An 18784-nucleotide genomic window follows, 5' to 3' on the forward strand; every position below is an offset into this window, starting at 1 on the left:
TATTATCAGATTTCTGAACGGACATTGAACCCAAGAACACTACCTCACTACTTTTCCTCCACAGTTGCCCATAGCAAAGAATTTCACAGATTTACCACTCTCTGGCAAAAGAAATTCCTCCTCATCTCCATTCTAAAAGGACACCCCTCTATTCTGAGACTGTTTCCTTTGGTCTTAGACTCTCCCACCACAGGAAACATCCTCTCCACATCCACCCTATCAAGGCCTTTCACCATTCGGTAGGTTTCAATGAGGTCACCCCTTATTCTTCTGAATTATAGTGAATACAGACCCAGAGCCAAACACTTTTCAGATGACAAGCTATTCAATCGTGATATAATTTTCATGAATTTCGTTTGAACCCCTTCCAGTTTCAGCACATCCTTTCTAAGATAATGGGCCTAAAACTGCTTACAATACTCCAAGAGAGGCCTCAGTAGTGCTTCATAAAGTTTCAACATTGTACCCTTGCTTTTTACATTCTAGTCCTCTTTAAATGAATGCGAACATTGCATTTGCCTTCCTCACCACTGACTGAACCTGAAAATTAATCTTTAGAGAATCCAGCACAAGGACTCCCAAGTCCCACTGCACCTCAGTCTTTTTGTATTTTCTCCCCATTTAGAAAATAGTCCAACCTTTCATGTCTTCTACTAATATGCATAACCATACTCTTCATTACACTGTATTCCATCCACCAATTCTTTGCACATTCTTCTTATCTGTCTAAGTCCCTCTGCAGCCTCCCTACTTACTCAAAACTACCAGCTCATCCACCTACCTTCATATCATCTAGAATCTTTGTAACAAAACCATCAATTCCATTATCCAAATCATTGACATAGAATGTAAAAAGCATTGATCCCAACACAGTCCTGTGTGGAACACCACCAGTCACCGGCAGCCAACCAAAAAAGGCTCCCTTTATTCCCACTCTTTGCCTCCTGCAGATCAGCCAATGCTTTATCCCTGCTGGAATATTTCCTGTAATACCATGGGCACTTAACTTGTTAAGCAGCCTCATGCATGGCACTTCGTCAAAGGCCTTCTGAAAATCCACGTACATTACATCAACTGATTCTTTCTCTGACCTGCTTGTTATTTCTTCAATGAATTCCAACAGATTTGTCAGGCAAGAATTTCCCTTGAAGAAACCATGCTAACCACAGCCTATTTTATCACGTGCCTCTAAGTACACTGAAACCTCATCCTTAATAATCGATCCAACCACTGAGGTCAGACTACCTGGCCTATAGTTTCCTTTCTTTTGCCTCTCTTCCTTCTTGAAGAGTGGAGTGACATTTGCAATTTTCTAGTCTTCCAGAACCACTCCAAAATCTAGTGGTTCTTAAGAGATCGTTACTAATGCCTCCACAATCTCTTCAGCCCCACTTTCAGAATTCTGGGATGTACAACTACTAGTCCAGGTGACTTATATACCTCTAGACTTTTCAGCTGCTCAAAAGCCTTCTCTCATGGTAACTTCATACACTTCATGATGCCTGACACCTAGAACTTGCACCATACTTCTAGTGTCTTTCACAGTGAAGACTGACACAAAATACCTGTTCAGTTCATCCGCTATTTCATTCTCCCCTATTACTACCTCTGCAGCATCATTTTCCAGTGGTCCAATATCCACTCACACCTCTTTTGCACTTTATGTATCAGAAGGAACTTTTGGTATCCTCTAATATTACTGGCTACCCTATTTTCATATTCCATCTTTACCTTCTTAATGACTTTTTTAGTTGCCTTCTGTTGGTTTTTTTAAAGTTTCCCAATTCTCTACCTTCCCACTATTTTGTCCTTTATTATATGCCCTCTCTTTGGCTTTTATGTTGGCTTTGACTTCTCTTGTTAGTCATGGTTGTGCCATTTTTCTTCTAAAATACTTCTTCCTCTTTGGGAAGCATATATCCTGTTCCTCTTAATTGCTTCCAGAAATTCCAGCTATAGTTGCTCTGCCATCATCCCTGCCAGTGTTCTTTTCCAATCACTTCTGGCTAAATCCTCTCTCATGTCTCTGTAATTCTCTTTACTTCACTGAAATACTGTTACATCTGACCTTAGTTTCTCCTTCTCAAACCTCAGGGTGAATCCAATCACAGTATGATCACTTTCTCCTAAGGGTTCTTTTACCTTAAGCTCTCTCATCAATTCTGGTTCATTGCACAACACCCAATCCAGAGAAGCTGATTCCCTAGTGGATTCAACCATGAGCTGCTCTAAAGTCATCTCATAGGCATTCTTGAAATTCCCTCTCCTGGAAACCAGCACCAACCCGATTTTCCCTATCTACCGCATATTGAAATCCCCTATGACTACTGTAAAATTGCCCTTTTGACATGCATTTTCAATCTCCTGTTATAATTTGTAGATCACATCCTTACTGCTTTTTGGGGGTCTGTATACAACTCCCATTAGGGTCTTTTTACCCTTGCAGTTCCTTAGCTCTATCCATAATGATTCGACACCTTCTGACCCTATGTCACCACTTTCTAATGATTTGAGTTCAATTTTTACCAACAGAGTAACGCCACCCCCTCTGCCTTCCTATCTGTCCATTTGATACAATGTGTATCCTTTAACATTAAACTCCGAGCTATAATCTTCTTTCAGCCATGATTCAGTGATGCCTACAATATCGTACATGGCAATCTGTAACAGTGCTACAAGTTCATCTACCTTATTCCACATACTACATGCATTCAAACATCACAGCTTCAGTTCTGTACGCACCCTTTTTGATTTTGTCCACCTTTTACATTACAACTCATCCTGTTGACTGCAATTTTGCCCTATCAACAGCCTTTCCTCACTGCACATTGCCTCTGTTTATAAACCAGTGACCTCATCTTCAGCATTATCATCCCCCTTTCCTACAATACTTCATGCATTGAAATATATGCAGCTCAGGACATTAATCGCACCATGCTCAAACTTTTGATTCCTGACTTTGTCTGAGGTCTTACCAGAGTCTGCCTCCACAAACTCTCCACTAACTGTTTTGGCACTCTGGTTCCCAACCCCCCGCAACTTTAGCTTTTGTCCTAAACACACACCATTTGTCCTGATCACCTGTTGATGGTAGGAGCATGAACTCTAACTTTCTTGTGCTCCCAAACAAAGCTCATTATTGCAATGAAACACACACAAATACTAGAGGAACTCGGTGGGTCAGGCAGCATCTATGGAAATGAATAAACAATCAACCTTTCAGGTCCTGACCCTTCTTCAGGACAGAGAAGGAAGGGGGCAGACACCAGAACAAGAAGGTGGAATGGGGAAGGAGGATAGCTAGAAGGTGAAGCCAAGTGGAGGGATTGATAAAGTGCTGGAGAGGAAGGAGTCTGATAGGACAAAGGGAAGGAGGAGGCAAGGTGATAGACAGTTGAGAAATGTAAGGGGCCAGAGTGGAGAATAAAAGAAGTGGGTAAGGGGAAGGAAAATGTTATTTTTGTACTGTAAGGAAAAAGGAAAAGAGAAAAGGAAAGATTGAATAGATTAGGACTTTATCCCTTGGAATGTAGAAAATTGAGAGGTATACAAAATTATGAGGGGTATAGACAGGGTGAATGCAAGCAGGCTAAAGGAACTCGGTGGGTCAGGCAGCATCTATGGAAATGAATAAACAATTGACATCTCAGAGGTCATCACTGAGGTTGGGTGGGACTACAACCAGAGGTCATGGGTTAAGGATGAAAGGTGAAAAGTTAAGGGGAACATGAGGGGAAACTTCTTCACTCAGAGGGTCATGAGAGGGTGGAATGAGCTGCCAACACAAGTGGTGCTTGCGATCTCGATTTCAATGTTTAAGAGAGGTTTGGATAGGTACATAGATGGTAGTGGTACCAAGGGCTTTGATCCCGGTGCAGGTCGATGGGAGTAGGTAGTTTAAATGGATGGCATGGACTAGATGGGCTGAAGGGCCTGTTTCTGTGCTGTACTTTTTTCTGACTTCATGACTCCATCAACCAGTTGAGAAAATTCAGCTAATTCAGGGAATGTGATAGATATTTGCCTAACCCAAGGGTATACAATTACTGAACAAACACAGCACACTAAAGGGGTATTAATGTCTTCCTCACCAGTGATTTTAGATAGATGAAAGAAAAATGGAGGGCTAAGTAGGAGGGAGGGGTTAGAATGATCTCAAGAGTATGTTAAAAGGTCGGCACAACATTGTGGTCCGAAAGGCTTGTACAATGGCGCTGTAGAGTTCCTTATTCTATGATGTGGCCTGCCTTCCCAGCCCAACATTCAACTGCTTCGCAAGTTGAGTGAGACCAAGGTGAAAGAGCAACCCTTTACCTGCTCATACCAGGAAGCCACAATGTTCTCCATGTAGTGATAACTGGTGAAGAATGACACAATTCCATCTGGGACAATAGCGGACATCTCCAGCAGGAGGTTACCATAGTTACGGATCACAGCTAGAGTCGGGAAAGAAAAACAATGACAGCTTCAAACAGCTAGACTGAGCGTACACTGAAGAGCATGGTTCACCAGCTCTGGGTCAAAACCAAGTCTAGAATCTGGATAGCTTTACATGGAAGTGTCATAAAGCAATAGAAGTTAAAGGTCCTTTGGGCAATTCATTTATGCTTTTCTCTGTGATTATGAACATTCAGCTTTTATTTTAATGAGTGGCTTTAGATCTGGTTTAGGTCACTTCCTGTGCAGGTAGGAATTAGAAAGTAGGAAAGCACAATGGCTGGCAAGAGGCCAGAGGTTAATGTTAGGAGCTAAAGAAGTTACTTTCTGAAGCCATTCTGTTGTCTTCCCAGCAGAAGCATTGCTTGTAAGTAGATGTCATATTGTTTAGAAGCTAGTCTAAATGAATCAACAAGATTTTGCTGAAATAGAATGTAATTTTTGAGTTTATTAGACATTAACCTAGATGCTAATGGTTTATACATACTATTTACCTGTAGTATTTACTTGTCAGAGTACTATAATATTTCCCTGCAGGAAATGTAACGAAGTTCTTACTTGCCTGTGTCTATTTCGTTGTGTAAATGGAACAACGTGGTAATTGCCCTGTTATTTGTTGTTTTTCAGTTTCTCTCCTCATTCACTACGTCATGCCACTGAGTCTACGATAAACCCAAGGAGCTCGGAGGCTGCACCCTGACCCCCGTGGAGGTTGGCTGACTGTCTAGTTGATGTTACAACACCTCAGTGAGGGCATTACAGATGGCATAAATGAGGACCATTCAGCAGATCTAATACAATGGCATCCAGTCAAAACACATTTTGTAACTTTGTGAAACTGTGAAATGAGTTTCGATTACAATACTGAGAGTGTGCAGTGTGGCTCAAAGGAGTTAACTAGCTTTTCACTATTCCAATCATAACAGGAGAAAGGTCAAACAAACAGTAACGTCAGAGAACAAGAAGGCCAAGGAATTAAAAAATCAGCTGAATTCAAAGCAAATTGTAAACACAAGCAAGCCTGTGGATGTTGGAAATCCAGAGCAACACACACAAAATGCTGGAGGAATGAATTTATCTGCTACTGAAGCCAGCAGCAGTCGCCTGCCTCATTGAGGAGTTAATAGGAAATCAGCAAAAAGCTGATGCCAAGTGAGTTAAGTTTGAAGATGAAAACAAAAGAGTCCAAAAGGAATTAGAAGACAAAAACAGGAGTTCAAAAGGAGTTAGAAGATGAAACAGAATGCTCCGAAAGGAGTTAGAAATCCTCAAGGGAAATGTTACAGATTTACAGGGACAAAGAAGTATGGATTTAGTGCATATGAATCAATTTCAGCTGAAATGCGAGAAATTGGTTAAAGAACAAAGTAAATGGGAAGAAGAAGCTAATTTAGCCAACAGCCAGGCAGAGGAATTAAAGAAACAGTGCAATGATTTAAAAACAGCTATAAATGTGACACAGAAATCAGTTTCTGAAAAGAGGAGTAATGCTAGTGATCATACAAAGTGCTTAAAGCAGATACAACAGCTGCAGGACCAACTTGCTGCACAGAGAGGAATAATAAGTGCTTTTGGATCTGAAAGAGGGGAGGAGAGTGAATATGCAGATATAGATTGGAACGATTTAGCAGACGATGCAACTAGATGTGGTTGTGATAATGACGAAGCACTTTTTCCTGAGGATCCTCTGCCCACATACAATGCTAAAGAATCGTCGGTGCCAATGGCACCACTAGCCTCCCTAGTTACGATAAGAGAGGGAGGAGCTGGGGCAGGAAATCAAAACCAGACTATTACTCCGTTTGGAGAACAGCAGCTGAGAGATGTTGCCAAAGATATTGGGATTTGTGGGTTCGGAGATGACCCTCGGGAACCGTTTCAAGCAACGAATCATCAGAGAATAATGCATGGCCTAGATGTCGCCGAGGAAAGGAGATTGATTATAATGCGTTCACATCCAAGTATACACTTGGCTTTGCCAGATATACAACAAGGTGGGGGAACAAATGAGGAATTAAAAACAGCAATATTGACTGATATGGGTGTTACCAGAGGGGACCCAATAAAGGTGCTAGCCAAATGTTACCAGAGGAGAGGTGAACATCCCACTGCGTTTGTGTTCCAAGGAGTAAATGGAACAGCATTAGATAAAGACCATTTAGGACCAGAGCCCTCAAATAGATGGTTAAGAACAATGGTGTCTCACTCTACCGATGAATCTATTAGAAATGTTTGATCCCACTGAACCTACACATAATGAGGCATCGATACTGAGCAAAATGAGTAGACCATAGAAAAAGGAGACACAAAAGCCAAATAAACCCGCTAATGGGGAACGTTGGACGTAAGGCAACTGCCTGGAGTAGTGAGGGTAGGGAACCCACCCCAAATGTCACCCCACTACACTATCAAGTGACCAGGAAAACCAGAAGAAATGATACAGTGTCAAGAACAGGGAGACTTGGAGTTGGAGTATTTAAATGCTATACAGTCAGCCCTCCTTATCCACAAATTCCGCATGCGCGAATTCAACCAAACGCGAATCGCGAAAACCCATTATTCCCTAAACAATGCAGTATAACAACCATTTTACATAGCATTTACATTGTATTAGGTATTATAAGTAATCCAGAGATGATTTAAAGTATACGGGAGGATGTGCGTGGGTTATCGTGGATCAGGATCGAAAAAAATCGGAAGCTCTTACTAAGTAAATCGGAACAGGTACATCCGGTATTACTTAGCATCACTTAGTGAAACGTATGTCTTCGTATATATTTTACCTTTCTATGCATATAAAACATTTAAGAATGTATGTTTCAGTGCATGGATCGGGAACGGAAGTTCCCGAGTTCGATCTAGTGACAGATATCTCCCAAGTGCGTTCTGCACTGTGCCAGGTTGATGTGGAGTATCAAAAACCCAAAACGCCAAAACCCAATAATTAAACCACTGCATTGCTTAGTAATAATTGTAGCTTTCATCGGGGCAGAGCCTTTCTCACTTTATCCTTTAAAATTGTTCCGATCGTTGACCGACGTAGCCTAACACTTTTCCAATGACCGATGGCGTTTCACCTCTTTCCGATCGCTTTATTATTTCCACTTTATTTTCAATCGTTATCGTGATTATTTTCATGAACAGAAACACTGCAGATTCAGATCTCTACCGCTGGGTCCTAATGTCCACCGCACTGAGACAGGTTAAATAAAGTCTGGGGTTCCACTGGGTCCTAAGATCCACCGCATTGAAACAGGTTGAATAACGGACTTGAGCATCCGCGAATTTTGGTATCCGCGACGGGTCCCGGAACCAATCCCTCGCGGATAAGGAGGGCCGACTGTATCTGTGGTCAAGTGGGACACATCAAGAGAAAATATCCAAACCTGAGAAGTGGGAGAGTAGAACAAGGAGGTTTGACCTTGGAGGGGCCAGGGTAGAACAAGCCCACAAAATAATGTATTGGGCACATCACCGTCTAGGCTAGGGGATTGTACTCCGAGCTTCAATGATAGTGTCGGGCATCACCAACATGAGTGTGTGACACAAGGTGGGAGCAGACTGGTACACCTCCAGTAACTCTTCACTACTGATGTAACTAACCCAAATTGGGAAATACACGGTAAAGTTATCTTACTCAGATTTACAGGGCGTTCACAAGTGGAACTCATGAGTGCATCCTTGGAAGCTAGAATAGGAGACTTGGCATTAAAACATTCTATAGTGCAAGCTGAATTATCCTGGGAGCAGGAACGTATATTGGGAAGTGATCACATGGCCAAAGCGGGACTTTGTTTTGACCCAGTTAACTGTTTGATTTGGCGAATGCTAACTGGTATGAGTGATATATGCCACAAACAGATTCCAGTAGATGAATATCAGGATAGAATATGCACAATTGGTGAAATATGGTTAAAACCGGAGGAGATGAGCAACAATCACAAATCATTGCACAGAACTCAGGGGCATTTGCATAGTACAAGCATGACTGCGGAAAGATGGTTGGCAGTGTATGCATACAAGGTCCAGACCCCAAACCAGAGAAGCACTATGGGTTTCCAAAAAAGAAAAATAGAGGGCTATGGGTAACCCTAGGTAAGTTCTAAAGTAAGGACATGTTCAGCACAGCTTTGTGGGCCGAAGAGCCTGTATGGTGCTATAGGTTTTCCATGTTTTTTAACTCAGCAGGTCAGGCAGCATCTATGGAAATGAACAGACAGTCAATGTTTTGGGCTGAGATCTTTCCTCAGGACTGAAAAGGGGGAAGATGCTAGAATAAAAAAGGTGGTGGGGGGGGGGGTAGGAGAAGGAGGCTCATTCCAACATGTTGGTCCATGACCTCCCCTGTGCCAAGATGAGGCCACCCACACTTTTTATTCCATCTGGGTAGCCTCCAACCTGATGGCATAAATATCGATTTCTCCTTCTAGCAAACACTTCCTCTATTTTGCACTCTGCGCTTTTCACCTCTTCTCACCTGACTATTATTTGTCCCTGGGCCCCCTCCTTCTTTCCCTTCCCCCATTTTTTTATCCAGGCATCTTCCCCCCTTCCTTCTCGGTCCTGAAGGAGGGTCTTGCCTGAAACGTTGAGTATCTACTCACTTCCATAGATGCTGCCTGACCTGCTGAGTCCCTCCTCCACCATTTTGTGTATGTTGCTTTCAATACAAACCAAACAATCCATCCTTTTGTCTTTCAACACAGTTTAACAGTCCTGAAATTGACCAAGGCTGAAGATGAGGAAGAAGTATGCAAGGAATGAGCCTCTCTTGGGACAGGTTATTCTCTGTCTGGCTATTCTGCCAGAATGGTAAGGACAACTACTCACAGATGTATGCACAAACAACACAATGGCAGTCACTAATTTTTCAGGCAGTGGTTTCACAGATGTAAACACTACTGATAACACTGTATTCTCTGACTGACAGATAGAGAACTACTCACCAATATCTTCCCTGGTTTCAAATTTTGAGCTTATTGTCACCTGATCATTGCCTCGACCTACAATCTGGAAAAATAACACAAAGAAACGATCAGAAATCTTTAAACTGGGAAGGAGAGCACACACTGAACAAGCAAAGGAGGAGTCTGGAGGCCAGAGCTAGTCTATTTATCATGATGCGCAACTTAGAGGTTTGGCTTGACATCTAAACTTTGAAAAACTTCTATCGATGTGTGGTGGAGAGCTTACTGACTGGTAGCATTACAGCCTGGTACGGAAACAACAATGCCTTTGCATGGAAAATCTTACACTAAGTAATGGATAAAGCCCTCTGCACTACTGAGCACATATACACAAAGCGTTGTTGCAGGAAAGCAGTGTCATTATCAGAGACCCCTTCCACTCAGGCTAAGATCCAGAGGCTAAGCACCATCCAGAGACAGAGAAGCAGTTTCAGCGACAGGTTACTATCGATGCAATGCTCCTCAGACAGGATGAAGAGGTCAATACTCCCCAATGCCATTAGGCTTTACAATTCTACTGCCAGGACTTAAGAACTTTTTAAAAGCTATTATTAATGCTTTTTGAAATAGTGATTTAGATGCATATCATATTTTTTTACTGAGCTAAGTATTGTATGTAATTAGTTGTGCTACAACAAGTGTATGGGACATTGGAAAAAAAAGCTGAATTTCCCCATGGGGATGAATAAAGTATCTATCTATCTATCTATCTATCTAAGATCTCTTCTCAATGCTGCCATCAGGAAGAAGGTCCAAGAGCCTTAGGACTCACACCACCAGATTACAGAACAGTTACCACCCCTCAAACATAAGGCTTTTGATCAAAAGGGAATAACTATACTCAGCTTCATTGAAATGTTCCCACAGCCAATGGACACCCTTTCAAGTGCTCTTCATCTCATGTTCCCAATATTTATTGTTTATTTTATTTATATTGTTGTTTCCCGTTGCACAGTTTGTTGTCCTCTCCACTCTGATTGAACGCCCAAGTTGAGTGGTCTCTCATTGATTCTGTTATGGTTATTATTCTACATTATTTGTTGAGTATGCCCACAGGAAAATGAATCTCAGAGTTGTATATGGTAACGTATATGTACTCTAAAAATAAAATTTACTTTGATATTTATCACACATATTTTCTATCGTACGAAGGTAGCCAGATAAGAGCCAGATAAGCCAAGTTGTGAAGGGCAAATGCCAGAAATTTTTTTAGATAAGGCAAATTTGTTCTCGGTTACGAGGATAGGGGAGGCGAAATCTGCAGGGAAAGCACCCTGGACACTGGATCTACTTCGCAAACAACCAGATGGGAACATCAGAGAGGAGGTCTGGCAGAATGGACTTCACTGGATCACAAGGCAGGACAACCAAAATAGCAGTGTATGCTGCTGAATGCGATAGCACCCTAACAGACTCTACAGCAGACCAGCAGATATTCACTTCCCCAGCACCTTTAACATTCCTGCTCTACAGCAGACCAGCAGATATTCACTTCCCCAGCACCTTTAACATTCCTGCTCTACAGCAGACCAGCAGATATTCACTTCCCCAGCACCTTTAACATTCCTGCTCTACAGCAGACCAGCAGATATTCACTTCCCCAGCACCTTTAACATTCCTGCTCTACAGCAGACGTTCAGTTCCTCAGCACATTTAACAGACCTTTCAAAATGCCTTAGATTGCTTTACAGCAGACCAACAGATGTCGATTTCCACAGCACCTTCCACATTCCTTTTGAAATGTCCCTGGGTGCTTTACAGCAGACCAGTAGACCAGCAGATGTTCAGCTTTCAAAATGCCCAGGTGCATTACAGGCAAATGGTGTGTGCACAGGAAGATCCCACAACAGTAAACCATGACCAATCTATTTCAGAGAGGCTTGAGGAATAAACATTGGCCTCGGGACAGCAACAGAATGCCTCTTAGTCATAGTAAAGTACAGCACAGAAAAAGGTCCTTTGGCCCATCTAGTCCATGCTGATTCCATTTAGACTATCTACGCCCATCAATCTGGACTAATACCATAACCCTCCATACACCTACAGTCCAAGTACCGATCCAAAAACTTCTCATAAACACTGAAATCGAGCTCGCTGGCAGCTCATTCCACACTCTTATGACCCTCTAAGTGAAGAAGTTTCCCATCATATTCCCCTTAATCTTCACACCTTTCAACTTGAGCCCATGATCTCAGTTTGTAGTACCACTCAAGCTCAGTGGAAAAATTCTGCTTGCAATTACCCTATCTATACCCCTCATAATTTTGTATATCTCTACCAAATTTCCTTTCAATCTTCTACGTTCCAAGAAAAAATGTCTGAACCTATTCAATCTTTACTTATAAATTTGAAATTTGAGAAGGAGAGGCTAAAGTATCAGTATTCCAGTGGAGTAAAGGGGATTACAGAGGCATGTGTGAACAATACTATTAATGTGAACAAAACAAAAGAGATGGTTGTTGACTTCAGGAGGGCACAGAGCGACCACTCCCCACTGACCATCGACGGCTCCTTGGTAGAGATCGTAAACAGTACCAAATTTCTTGGTGTTCACCTGACGGAGAATCTCACCTGGTCCCTCAACACCAGCTCCATAGCAAAGACAGCCCAGCAGCGTCCCTACTTTTTGCGAAGGCTGAGGAAAGTCCATCTCTCACCCCCCATCCTCATCACATTCTACAGGGGTTGTATTGAGAGCATCCTGAGCAACTGCATCACTGCCCGGTTCGGAAATTGCACCATCTCGGATTGCAAGGCCCTGCAGCGGATAGTGAGGTCAGCTGAGAAGATAATCGGGGTCTCTCTTCCTGCCATCACGGACATTTACACTGCATACACTGCAGATTGTATGAGGGGTGCATTGGGTCCTTCATAATACTGCATCCGCAAAGGAAACAGCATTATGAAGGACCCCATGCACCCCTCATACAATCTCTTCTCCCTCCTGCCGTCTGGGAAAAGGCTCTGAAGCATCCGGGCTCTCATGACCAGCCTATGTAACAGTTTCTTCCCCCAAGCTATCAGGCTCCTCAATACCCGAAGCCTGGACTGACACCTTGCCCTACTGTCCTGTTTATTATTTATTGTAAAGCCTGCACTGTTTTTGTGCACTTTATGCAGTCCAGTGTAGGTCTGTAGTCTAGTGTAGCTTTCTCTGTGTTTTTTTTTTATTATTACGTAGTTCAGTCTAGTTTTTGTACTGTGTCATGTAACACCATGGTCCTGAAAAACATTGTCTCATTTTTACTATGCACTGTACCAGCAGTTATGGTCGAAATGACAATAAAAGTTGACTTGACTTAAATGAGAGAGGAGCTGGCCAGAATTGACTAGAAAAAAAAAACACTGGCAGGGATGTTGATAGAGCAGCAGTGGCTAAAATTTCTGGAAGGAATTCGAAAAGCAGAGGATATATACAGTACATCCTAAACAGGAAGACGTATTCTAAAGGAAAGATGTCACAACTGTGGCTAACAACAGAAATCAAAGCCAAAATTAAAGCCAAAGAGGACATAAAACAGAGCAAAAGTTAGTGGGAAGTTAGAGAATTGGGAAGTGTTTGAAAACCAATAGAAAACAACTAAAAAAGTCATTAAGAAGGTAAAAATAGAATACGAAAGTAAGCCAGGCAATTATATTAAATAGGATGCCACAAGTTTCTTCAGATACACAAGTGTAAAAGAGAGGCGAGAGTGGATATTGGACAGCTGAAAAACAATACTGGAGAGGTAGTAATGGGGGAGAATGAAATGGTGGATGAACTGAACAAGTAATTTTCATCAGTCTTCACTGTGGAAGACACTAGCAGTAAGTTAGAAGATCCAGGTGTCAGGGGTCATGAAGCGTGTGAAGTTACCATGACTAGAGAGAAGGTTCTTCAGAAACTGAAAGATCTGAAGGCAGATGTCACCTGGTCAAAATGGTGAACACCCCAGGGTTCTGAAAGAGATGGCTGAAGAGACTATGGAGCATTAGTAATGATCTTACTGGACGACTGGAAAATTGTAAATGTCACTCCACTCTTCAAGAAAGGAGAGAGGCAGAAGAAGGGAAACTATAGGCCAGTTAGTCTGACCTCAGTGGTTGGGAAGATGTTGGAGTCAATTATGAAAGATGAAGTGTCAGACAACTTGGAGGCACGTGATAAAATAGGTCATTGTCAGCATTGTTTCCTCAAAGGAAAATCTTGCCTGACAAATCTGTCAGAATTCTTTGAAGAAATAACAAGCAGGATAGACAAAAGAGAATTGGTTGATGTTGTCTAATTGGATTTTCAGAAGACCTTTGACAAGGTGCTATTCATGAAGTTGCTTAATAAGCTACAAGCCTATGGTATTACAGGAATTATTCTGTAATGCAGTGGCCGATTGGCAGATGGCAAACAGGAGGGATAAAGGGAGCCTTCTCTGGTTAGCTGCCAGTGACTAGTGGTGTTCCACAGGGATCTATGTTGAGGCTGATTCCTTTTACATCACATGTCAATAATTTGGATGATGGAACTGATGGCTTTTTTGCAAAGTTTGCAGTCGATATGATAAAAAGGGGTGGAGCTTAGGAGATGATGTCACCTAACGGCGACTCCATTGCTTGCATCTTCAGAAACAGCTCTATTTCTATCTTTAATATCTCTATTTTCCCTTTCAGGGTTCTTTTGAAGACCCTGACCTGGAGTTACCCTCTGACTTTGGGTCTTTGCGGGAATGGGACCCCATTCGGGGTCTCACGACTGGCTGCTATTCGATATACCAAGGAAGTGGCCTGGAAGACTAGCGCGCCTTCAGTTTTTCGGGATTTTGTGACTCTGGAGGCAAGCGGACTTGAGGTCGGTGCCTCCGCAGGAATTTGGTGTGTCGTGGGAGTACACAGAAAATCAAAAGCAGCAAGCTGGCTACTGGCTGTGCCCGAGACCCGAGTTCTTTGGGCAGAACTCGGAAAAAGCGATGCAACAGACTTTTAATGGACTTTCAGTGAGTTGTTTATGTCTCCCCTCTCGCTGTGAAACGGGGACACCTCTTCTTCATTTATTAGGGAGAGACCCTGTGGTATGTCGAATTGCCGGGTGAACAAGTAGTCTTTGGGGTACTGCAAGTCTGTGTCTTTATTGGTGCCTTGCTGCACGCTTGAGTGCTCGGTGGTGGGTGAGATGCTGTTTTTTTGCTGGTGGGGGGGGGGGATCGTTGCTTTGCGGCTGCTTACGTGTGAGGGGGGAGCTGGGGGTACTTTGGGGTTCTAACATTTAACTGTCATTCGTTCTTTAGGGCATTCCTCTGTTTTCATGGATGGTTGCGAAGAAAATGAATTTCAGGATATATATTGTATACATTTCTCTCACATTAAATGTACCTTTGAAACCTTGAAATAGGTGGAGGAGCAAATAGCTTTGAGAAAGTAGAGAAGCTGCAGAAGGACTTAGACAGATTAGGAGAATGGGCAAAGAAATGGTAGGTGGGATACAGTGTCAGAAAGTGTATGGTCATACACTTTGGTAGAAGAAATGGTTGACTATTTTCTAAACGGAGAGAAAATACAAAAACTGAGGTGCAAAGGGACTTGGGAGTGAGTCCTTGTGCAGAGTTCCCTAATATGCATATTGAGTCTGTGGTGAAGCAGGCAAATGCACTGTTAGCATTCCTTTCAAAAGGACTGGAATATAAAAGTAAAGATGTCATGCTGAGACTTTATAAAACACTGGTGAGGCCCCACTTGGAGTATTGTGAGCAGTTTGGGGCATCTTATCTTAGAAAGGATGTGCTGAAACAGTTCAGAGTTCAAAGGTGATTCACGAAAATTATTCCAGGATTGAATGACTTGTCATATGAAGAGCGTTTGATGGCTCTAGGCCTGTATTAACTAGTATTCAGAAGAATGAGGTGTGACCTCATTGAAACATATTGAAAGGTGAAAGGCCTTGGTAGAGTGGATGTGGGAAGGATGTTTCCTATGGTGGAAGAGTCTACGGCTGAAGGACACAGCCTCAGAACAGAGGGGTGTCCTTTTAGAACAGAGAAGGGGAGTAATTTCTATCACCAGAGAGTGGTGAATCTGTGGAATTCATGGCCACAGGCAGCTGTGGAGGCCAAGTCTTTATGTATATTTAAGGCAGAGGTTGAAAACACTCTTGATTGGTCAGGGCACAAAGGGATACGTAGAGAAGGAAGGAGATTAGGGCTGAGAGGAAAATTGGATGATAAAATGGTGGAATAGACTTGATGGACCAAATAGTCTAAGTTTGCTCCTATATTTTATTGTTTTACAATTCAGGTCCCCCAGTCATGGCAACATCCTTGCAAATTTTCTCTGTAGTCTTTCAACTTTATTTACATCTTTCCTGTAGGCAGGTGACCAAAACTGCACACAATACTCCAAATTAGTCTTCACCAATGTCTCATACAACTTCAGATAGATAGATAGATAGATAGATAGATACTTTATTCATCCCCATGGGGAAATTCAACTTTTTTTCCAATGTCCCATACACTTGGTGTAGCAAAACTAATTACATATAATACTTAACTCAGTAAAGAATATGATATGCATCTAAATCACTATCTCAAAAAGCATTAATAATAGCTTTTAAAAAGTTCTTAAGTCCTGGCAGTAGAATTGTAAAGCCTAATGGCATTGGGGAGTATTGACCTCTTCATCCTGTCTGAGGAGCATAACATAACATCCCATCTCCTGTACTCAACACTACGATTTATGAAGGCCAATATGCCAAAAGCTTTCTTTCTGACCCTTTCTACCTTTCAACAAAGTATGGACCTGTGTGCCCAGATTCCTTCAGTCCATCTAAGGGAACAGAAGATTTGACACTGCATCCAAAGATAATAGTCGGCTAGTGGAATTCCAAGTTCCAGCTAAGACACACGATCAGATGGAAGCCTTGATGCCCACAGACTGGCTGGAGTGGTTCTGAGCCACAGTTCAGGAGTATTGCATGAAACCTCTGGAATGTGATGACATCTTCCTGTCCTGGGTTTTTACAACACATGGACTGAAATATTCAGTGCTATGCAGACACTTTTAGCACTGGCTACAAGCATAATTTTGGTTTTCGGTGGCAATTGAGTTGGGACTTCAGAAGCTGCTCTATAGACTTCAGAGCTTAAAACTAAAGTTCAAAGTAAATTTTATTATCAGAGGTATGTCAGCACATAACCCTGAGATTCACTTTTCTGATATCATACTCAGCAAATCTTCTTCTCTTCTTCGGCTGTCCATTGATTTTGATGTTGACTGAGGCCTGGGCAGGGTTGTATGGAAGACTGGCAGTTGCCCATGCTGCAAGTCTCCCCTCTCCACGCCACCTATGTTATCCAAGGAAGGGCACTAGGGCAATACAGCTTGGCACCAGTGTCATTGCAGAGCAATGTGTGGTAAGTGCCTTGCTCAAGAACACAACAGGCAGCCTCAGCTGAGTCTTGAACTAACGACCTTCCGATCACTAGATCAACGACTTAGCCACTTGGCCGCGCGCCAACACAGCAAATCTATAGAATCGTAACTATAAAAGGAACAATGAAAGATCATCCTGAGTGCAGAAGACAACAAACTGTGCAAATTCAGATATAAATAAATAACAAGAACATGAAATAACAAGATAGGGTCCTTAAAGTGAGATCATTGGTTGTGGGATTATCTCAATGGATGGGCAAGTGAATGTGGTTATCCCTTTATTCAAGAGCCTGATGGTTGAGGAGTAATAACTGTTCCTGAACCTGGAGGTGCGAACCTTTAAGCTCTTGTACCTTCTACCTGATGGCAGCAGCGAGAAAAGAGCATGACCTGGGTGGTGAGGATCTCTGATAATGGATGTTGCTTTCCTACAACTACATTTCATATAGATATGCTCAGTGGGTGGGAGGGCCTTACCCGTGATGTACTGGGCCAAATCCATTATCTTTTGTAGGATTTTCCACTCAAAGGTATTGGTGTTCCCATACCAGGCCATGATGCAGCCAGTCAATACACCCTCCACTACACATCTAGATAAGTCCATGATATTTTTTGTGATCTGCAAAACCTCTGCAGACTTCTTAAGGAAGTACAGGCGCTGCTGTGCTTTCTTTGTCATTGTATTTACATGCATGATCAAGATGCCGTCGGTGTACAATGGTCAACATCTTCTACACAGATCACAAAACTGTTTATTTCATCTCTTTTATGTCTGTTTTCATCTTAAATGTGTTTCTAGAACTGTTGGAACTTGCAACTTGCAGTTCGGAGATAAACTGTGTGATCCAGCTCTTCGATAGGTCTGAGAAGATTCTGGGAAGCGAGTTTGAGGCATCAAGGAAAAGAAACTTCAAGAAGGGGAGCAAGCCGATGTTTGACTCCATTTCACTGATTAAAGCATCGAGGAAGATTGAAATGTCGAGGCATCGAAGCAGAAGACGGGCAAGGGTTCGGTGTTTGGCTTTTGATCACTGGTGGGATCATCTGCTGCCGGAGAAGGACTCTGTGACCTATCACTGTGCCTGGAGGGTAGGCCTCTGCTTTCAAGTGGTTCTGTCCCTTTCGATGATGTCGGAGGATGTTACCGAGGTTCTGCGTTTATAGATGTGGACTTCTGCAGTCTTATGGTTTTTATATTCTGTGTTTTTGCCTGTTTTCTCATTGCTTTTTTGTGTGTGGGAGGGGTGCTGGGGGGGATTTGATGATAATGTTGCCATTCTTTTTTGTGCGGGGGTGTGGGTTTGCTGTTTCACTTTGAACAACTTCCATTGTTTTCTTTGTTTCGTGACTACCTGGAGAAAATGAAATTCAGAGTACACAGAGTATTTAGATAATAAACATACCTTTGAACCTTTGACAGATCTTCTGAAATAGTAACACCCAGTAGTTTAAAGTTGCTAACCCTCTCTTGCTCTGATCCTCTGATGAGGACAAACTCATCTCCTGAAGTCTAGTCAGTTCCTTGGTCTTGCTGACATTGAGTGAGAGGTTGTTGTTATGATGCCACTCAGCCAAATTTTCAATCTCCCTCCTGTATACTGATTCATCACCATCTTTGATCAGTCCACAAGAGTGGTGTCATCAGCAAACAGGATTCTGATATGTAAAGTGCTTGGGAAATAGTAAAATAACAAAATATAATGTAGTGGTCAGCAGAAAAGTGTGACAAAGAGGAAGGAAATCAGTCCAGTGCTTGTAATCAGTGCATCAACTCACTAGGTGCTTCACAACACTCCAGTTTAGCTACACTTACCATGGGGCACAGGCAGGTCCTTGCTAAGGTCATCGTAAATGTTGCCAGAATGACCGGCCGGAAATCGAGGATTTTTGGATACATATCCAGAGGGGACAAGGTCTGGCAAAGACACAATGAAAAAACAAATGACATTACTACAGAATAGAAGAAAATCTTTGCCGGTTAATAG

General features: G+C 42.4%; 1 protein-coding gene across 1 annotated transcript in view; it reads right to left on the reverse strand.

Annotated features, from left to right (window-relative positions):
* Positions 1–18784, reverse strand: part of ercc2 (excision repair cross-complementation group 2) — an 88484-nt gene that overhangs the window by 18566 nt on the left and 51134 nt on the right. The window contains exons 15-17 of the mRNA XM_073063758.1: positions 18613–18714; positions 9384–9447; positions 4315–4436 (exon numbers count right to left, since the gene is read on the reverse strand). Of these exons, the coding sequence (XP_072919859.1) occupies positions 4315–4436; positions 9384–9447; positions 18613–18714 (288 nt within the window). The remainder of the gene's footprint in view (positions 1–4314; positions 4437–9383; positions 9448–18612; positions 18715–18784) is intronic.

This window comes from Hemitrygon akajei, chromosome 12 (assembly GCF_048418815.1).
Source record: "Hemitrygon akajei chromosome 12, sHemAka1.3, whole genome shotgun sequence".
NCBI classification, from domain to species: domain Eukaryota; kingdom Metazoa; phylum Chordata; class Chondrichthyes; order Myliobatiformes; family Dasyatidae; genus Hemitrygon; species Hemitrygon akajei.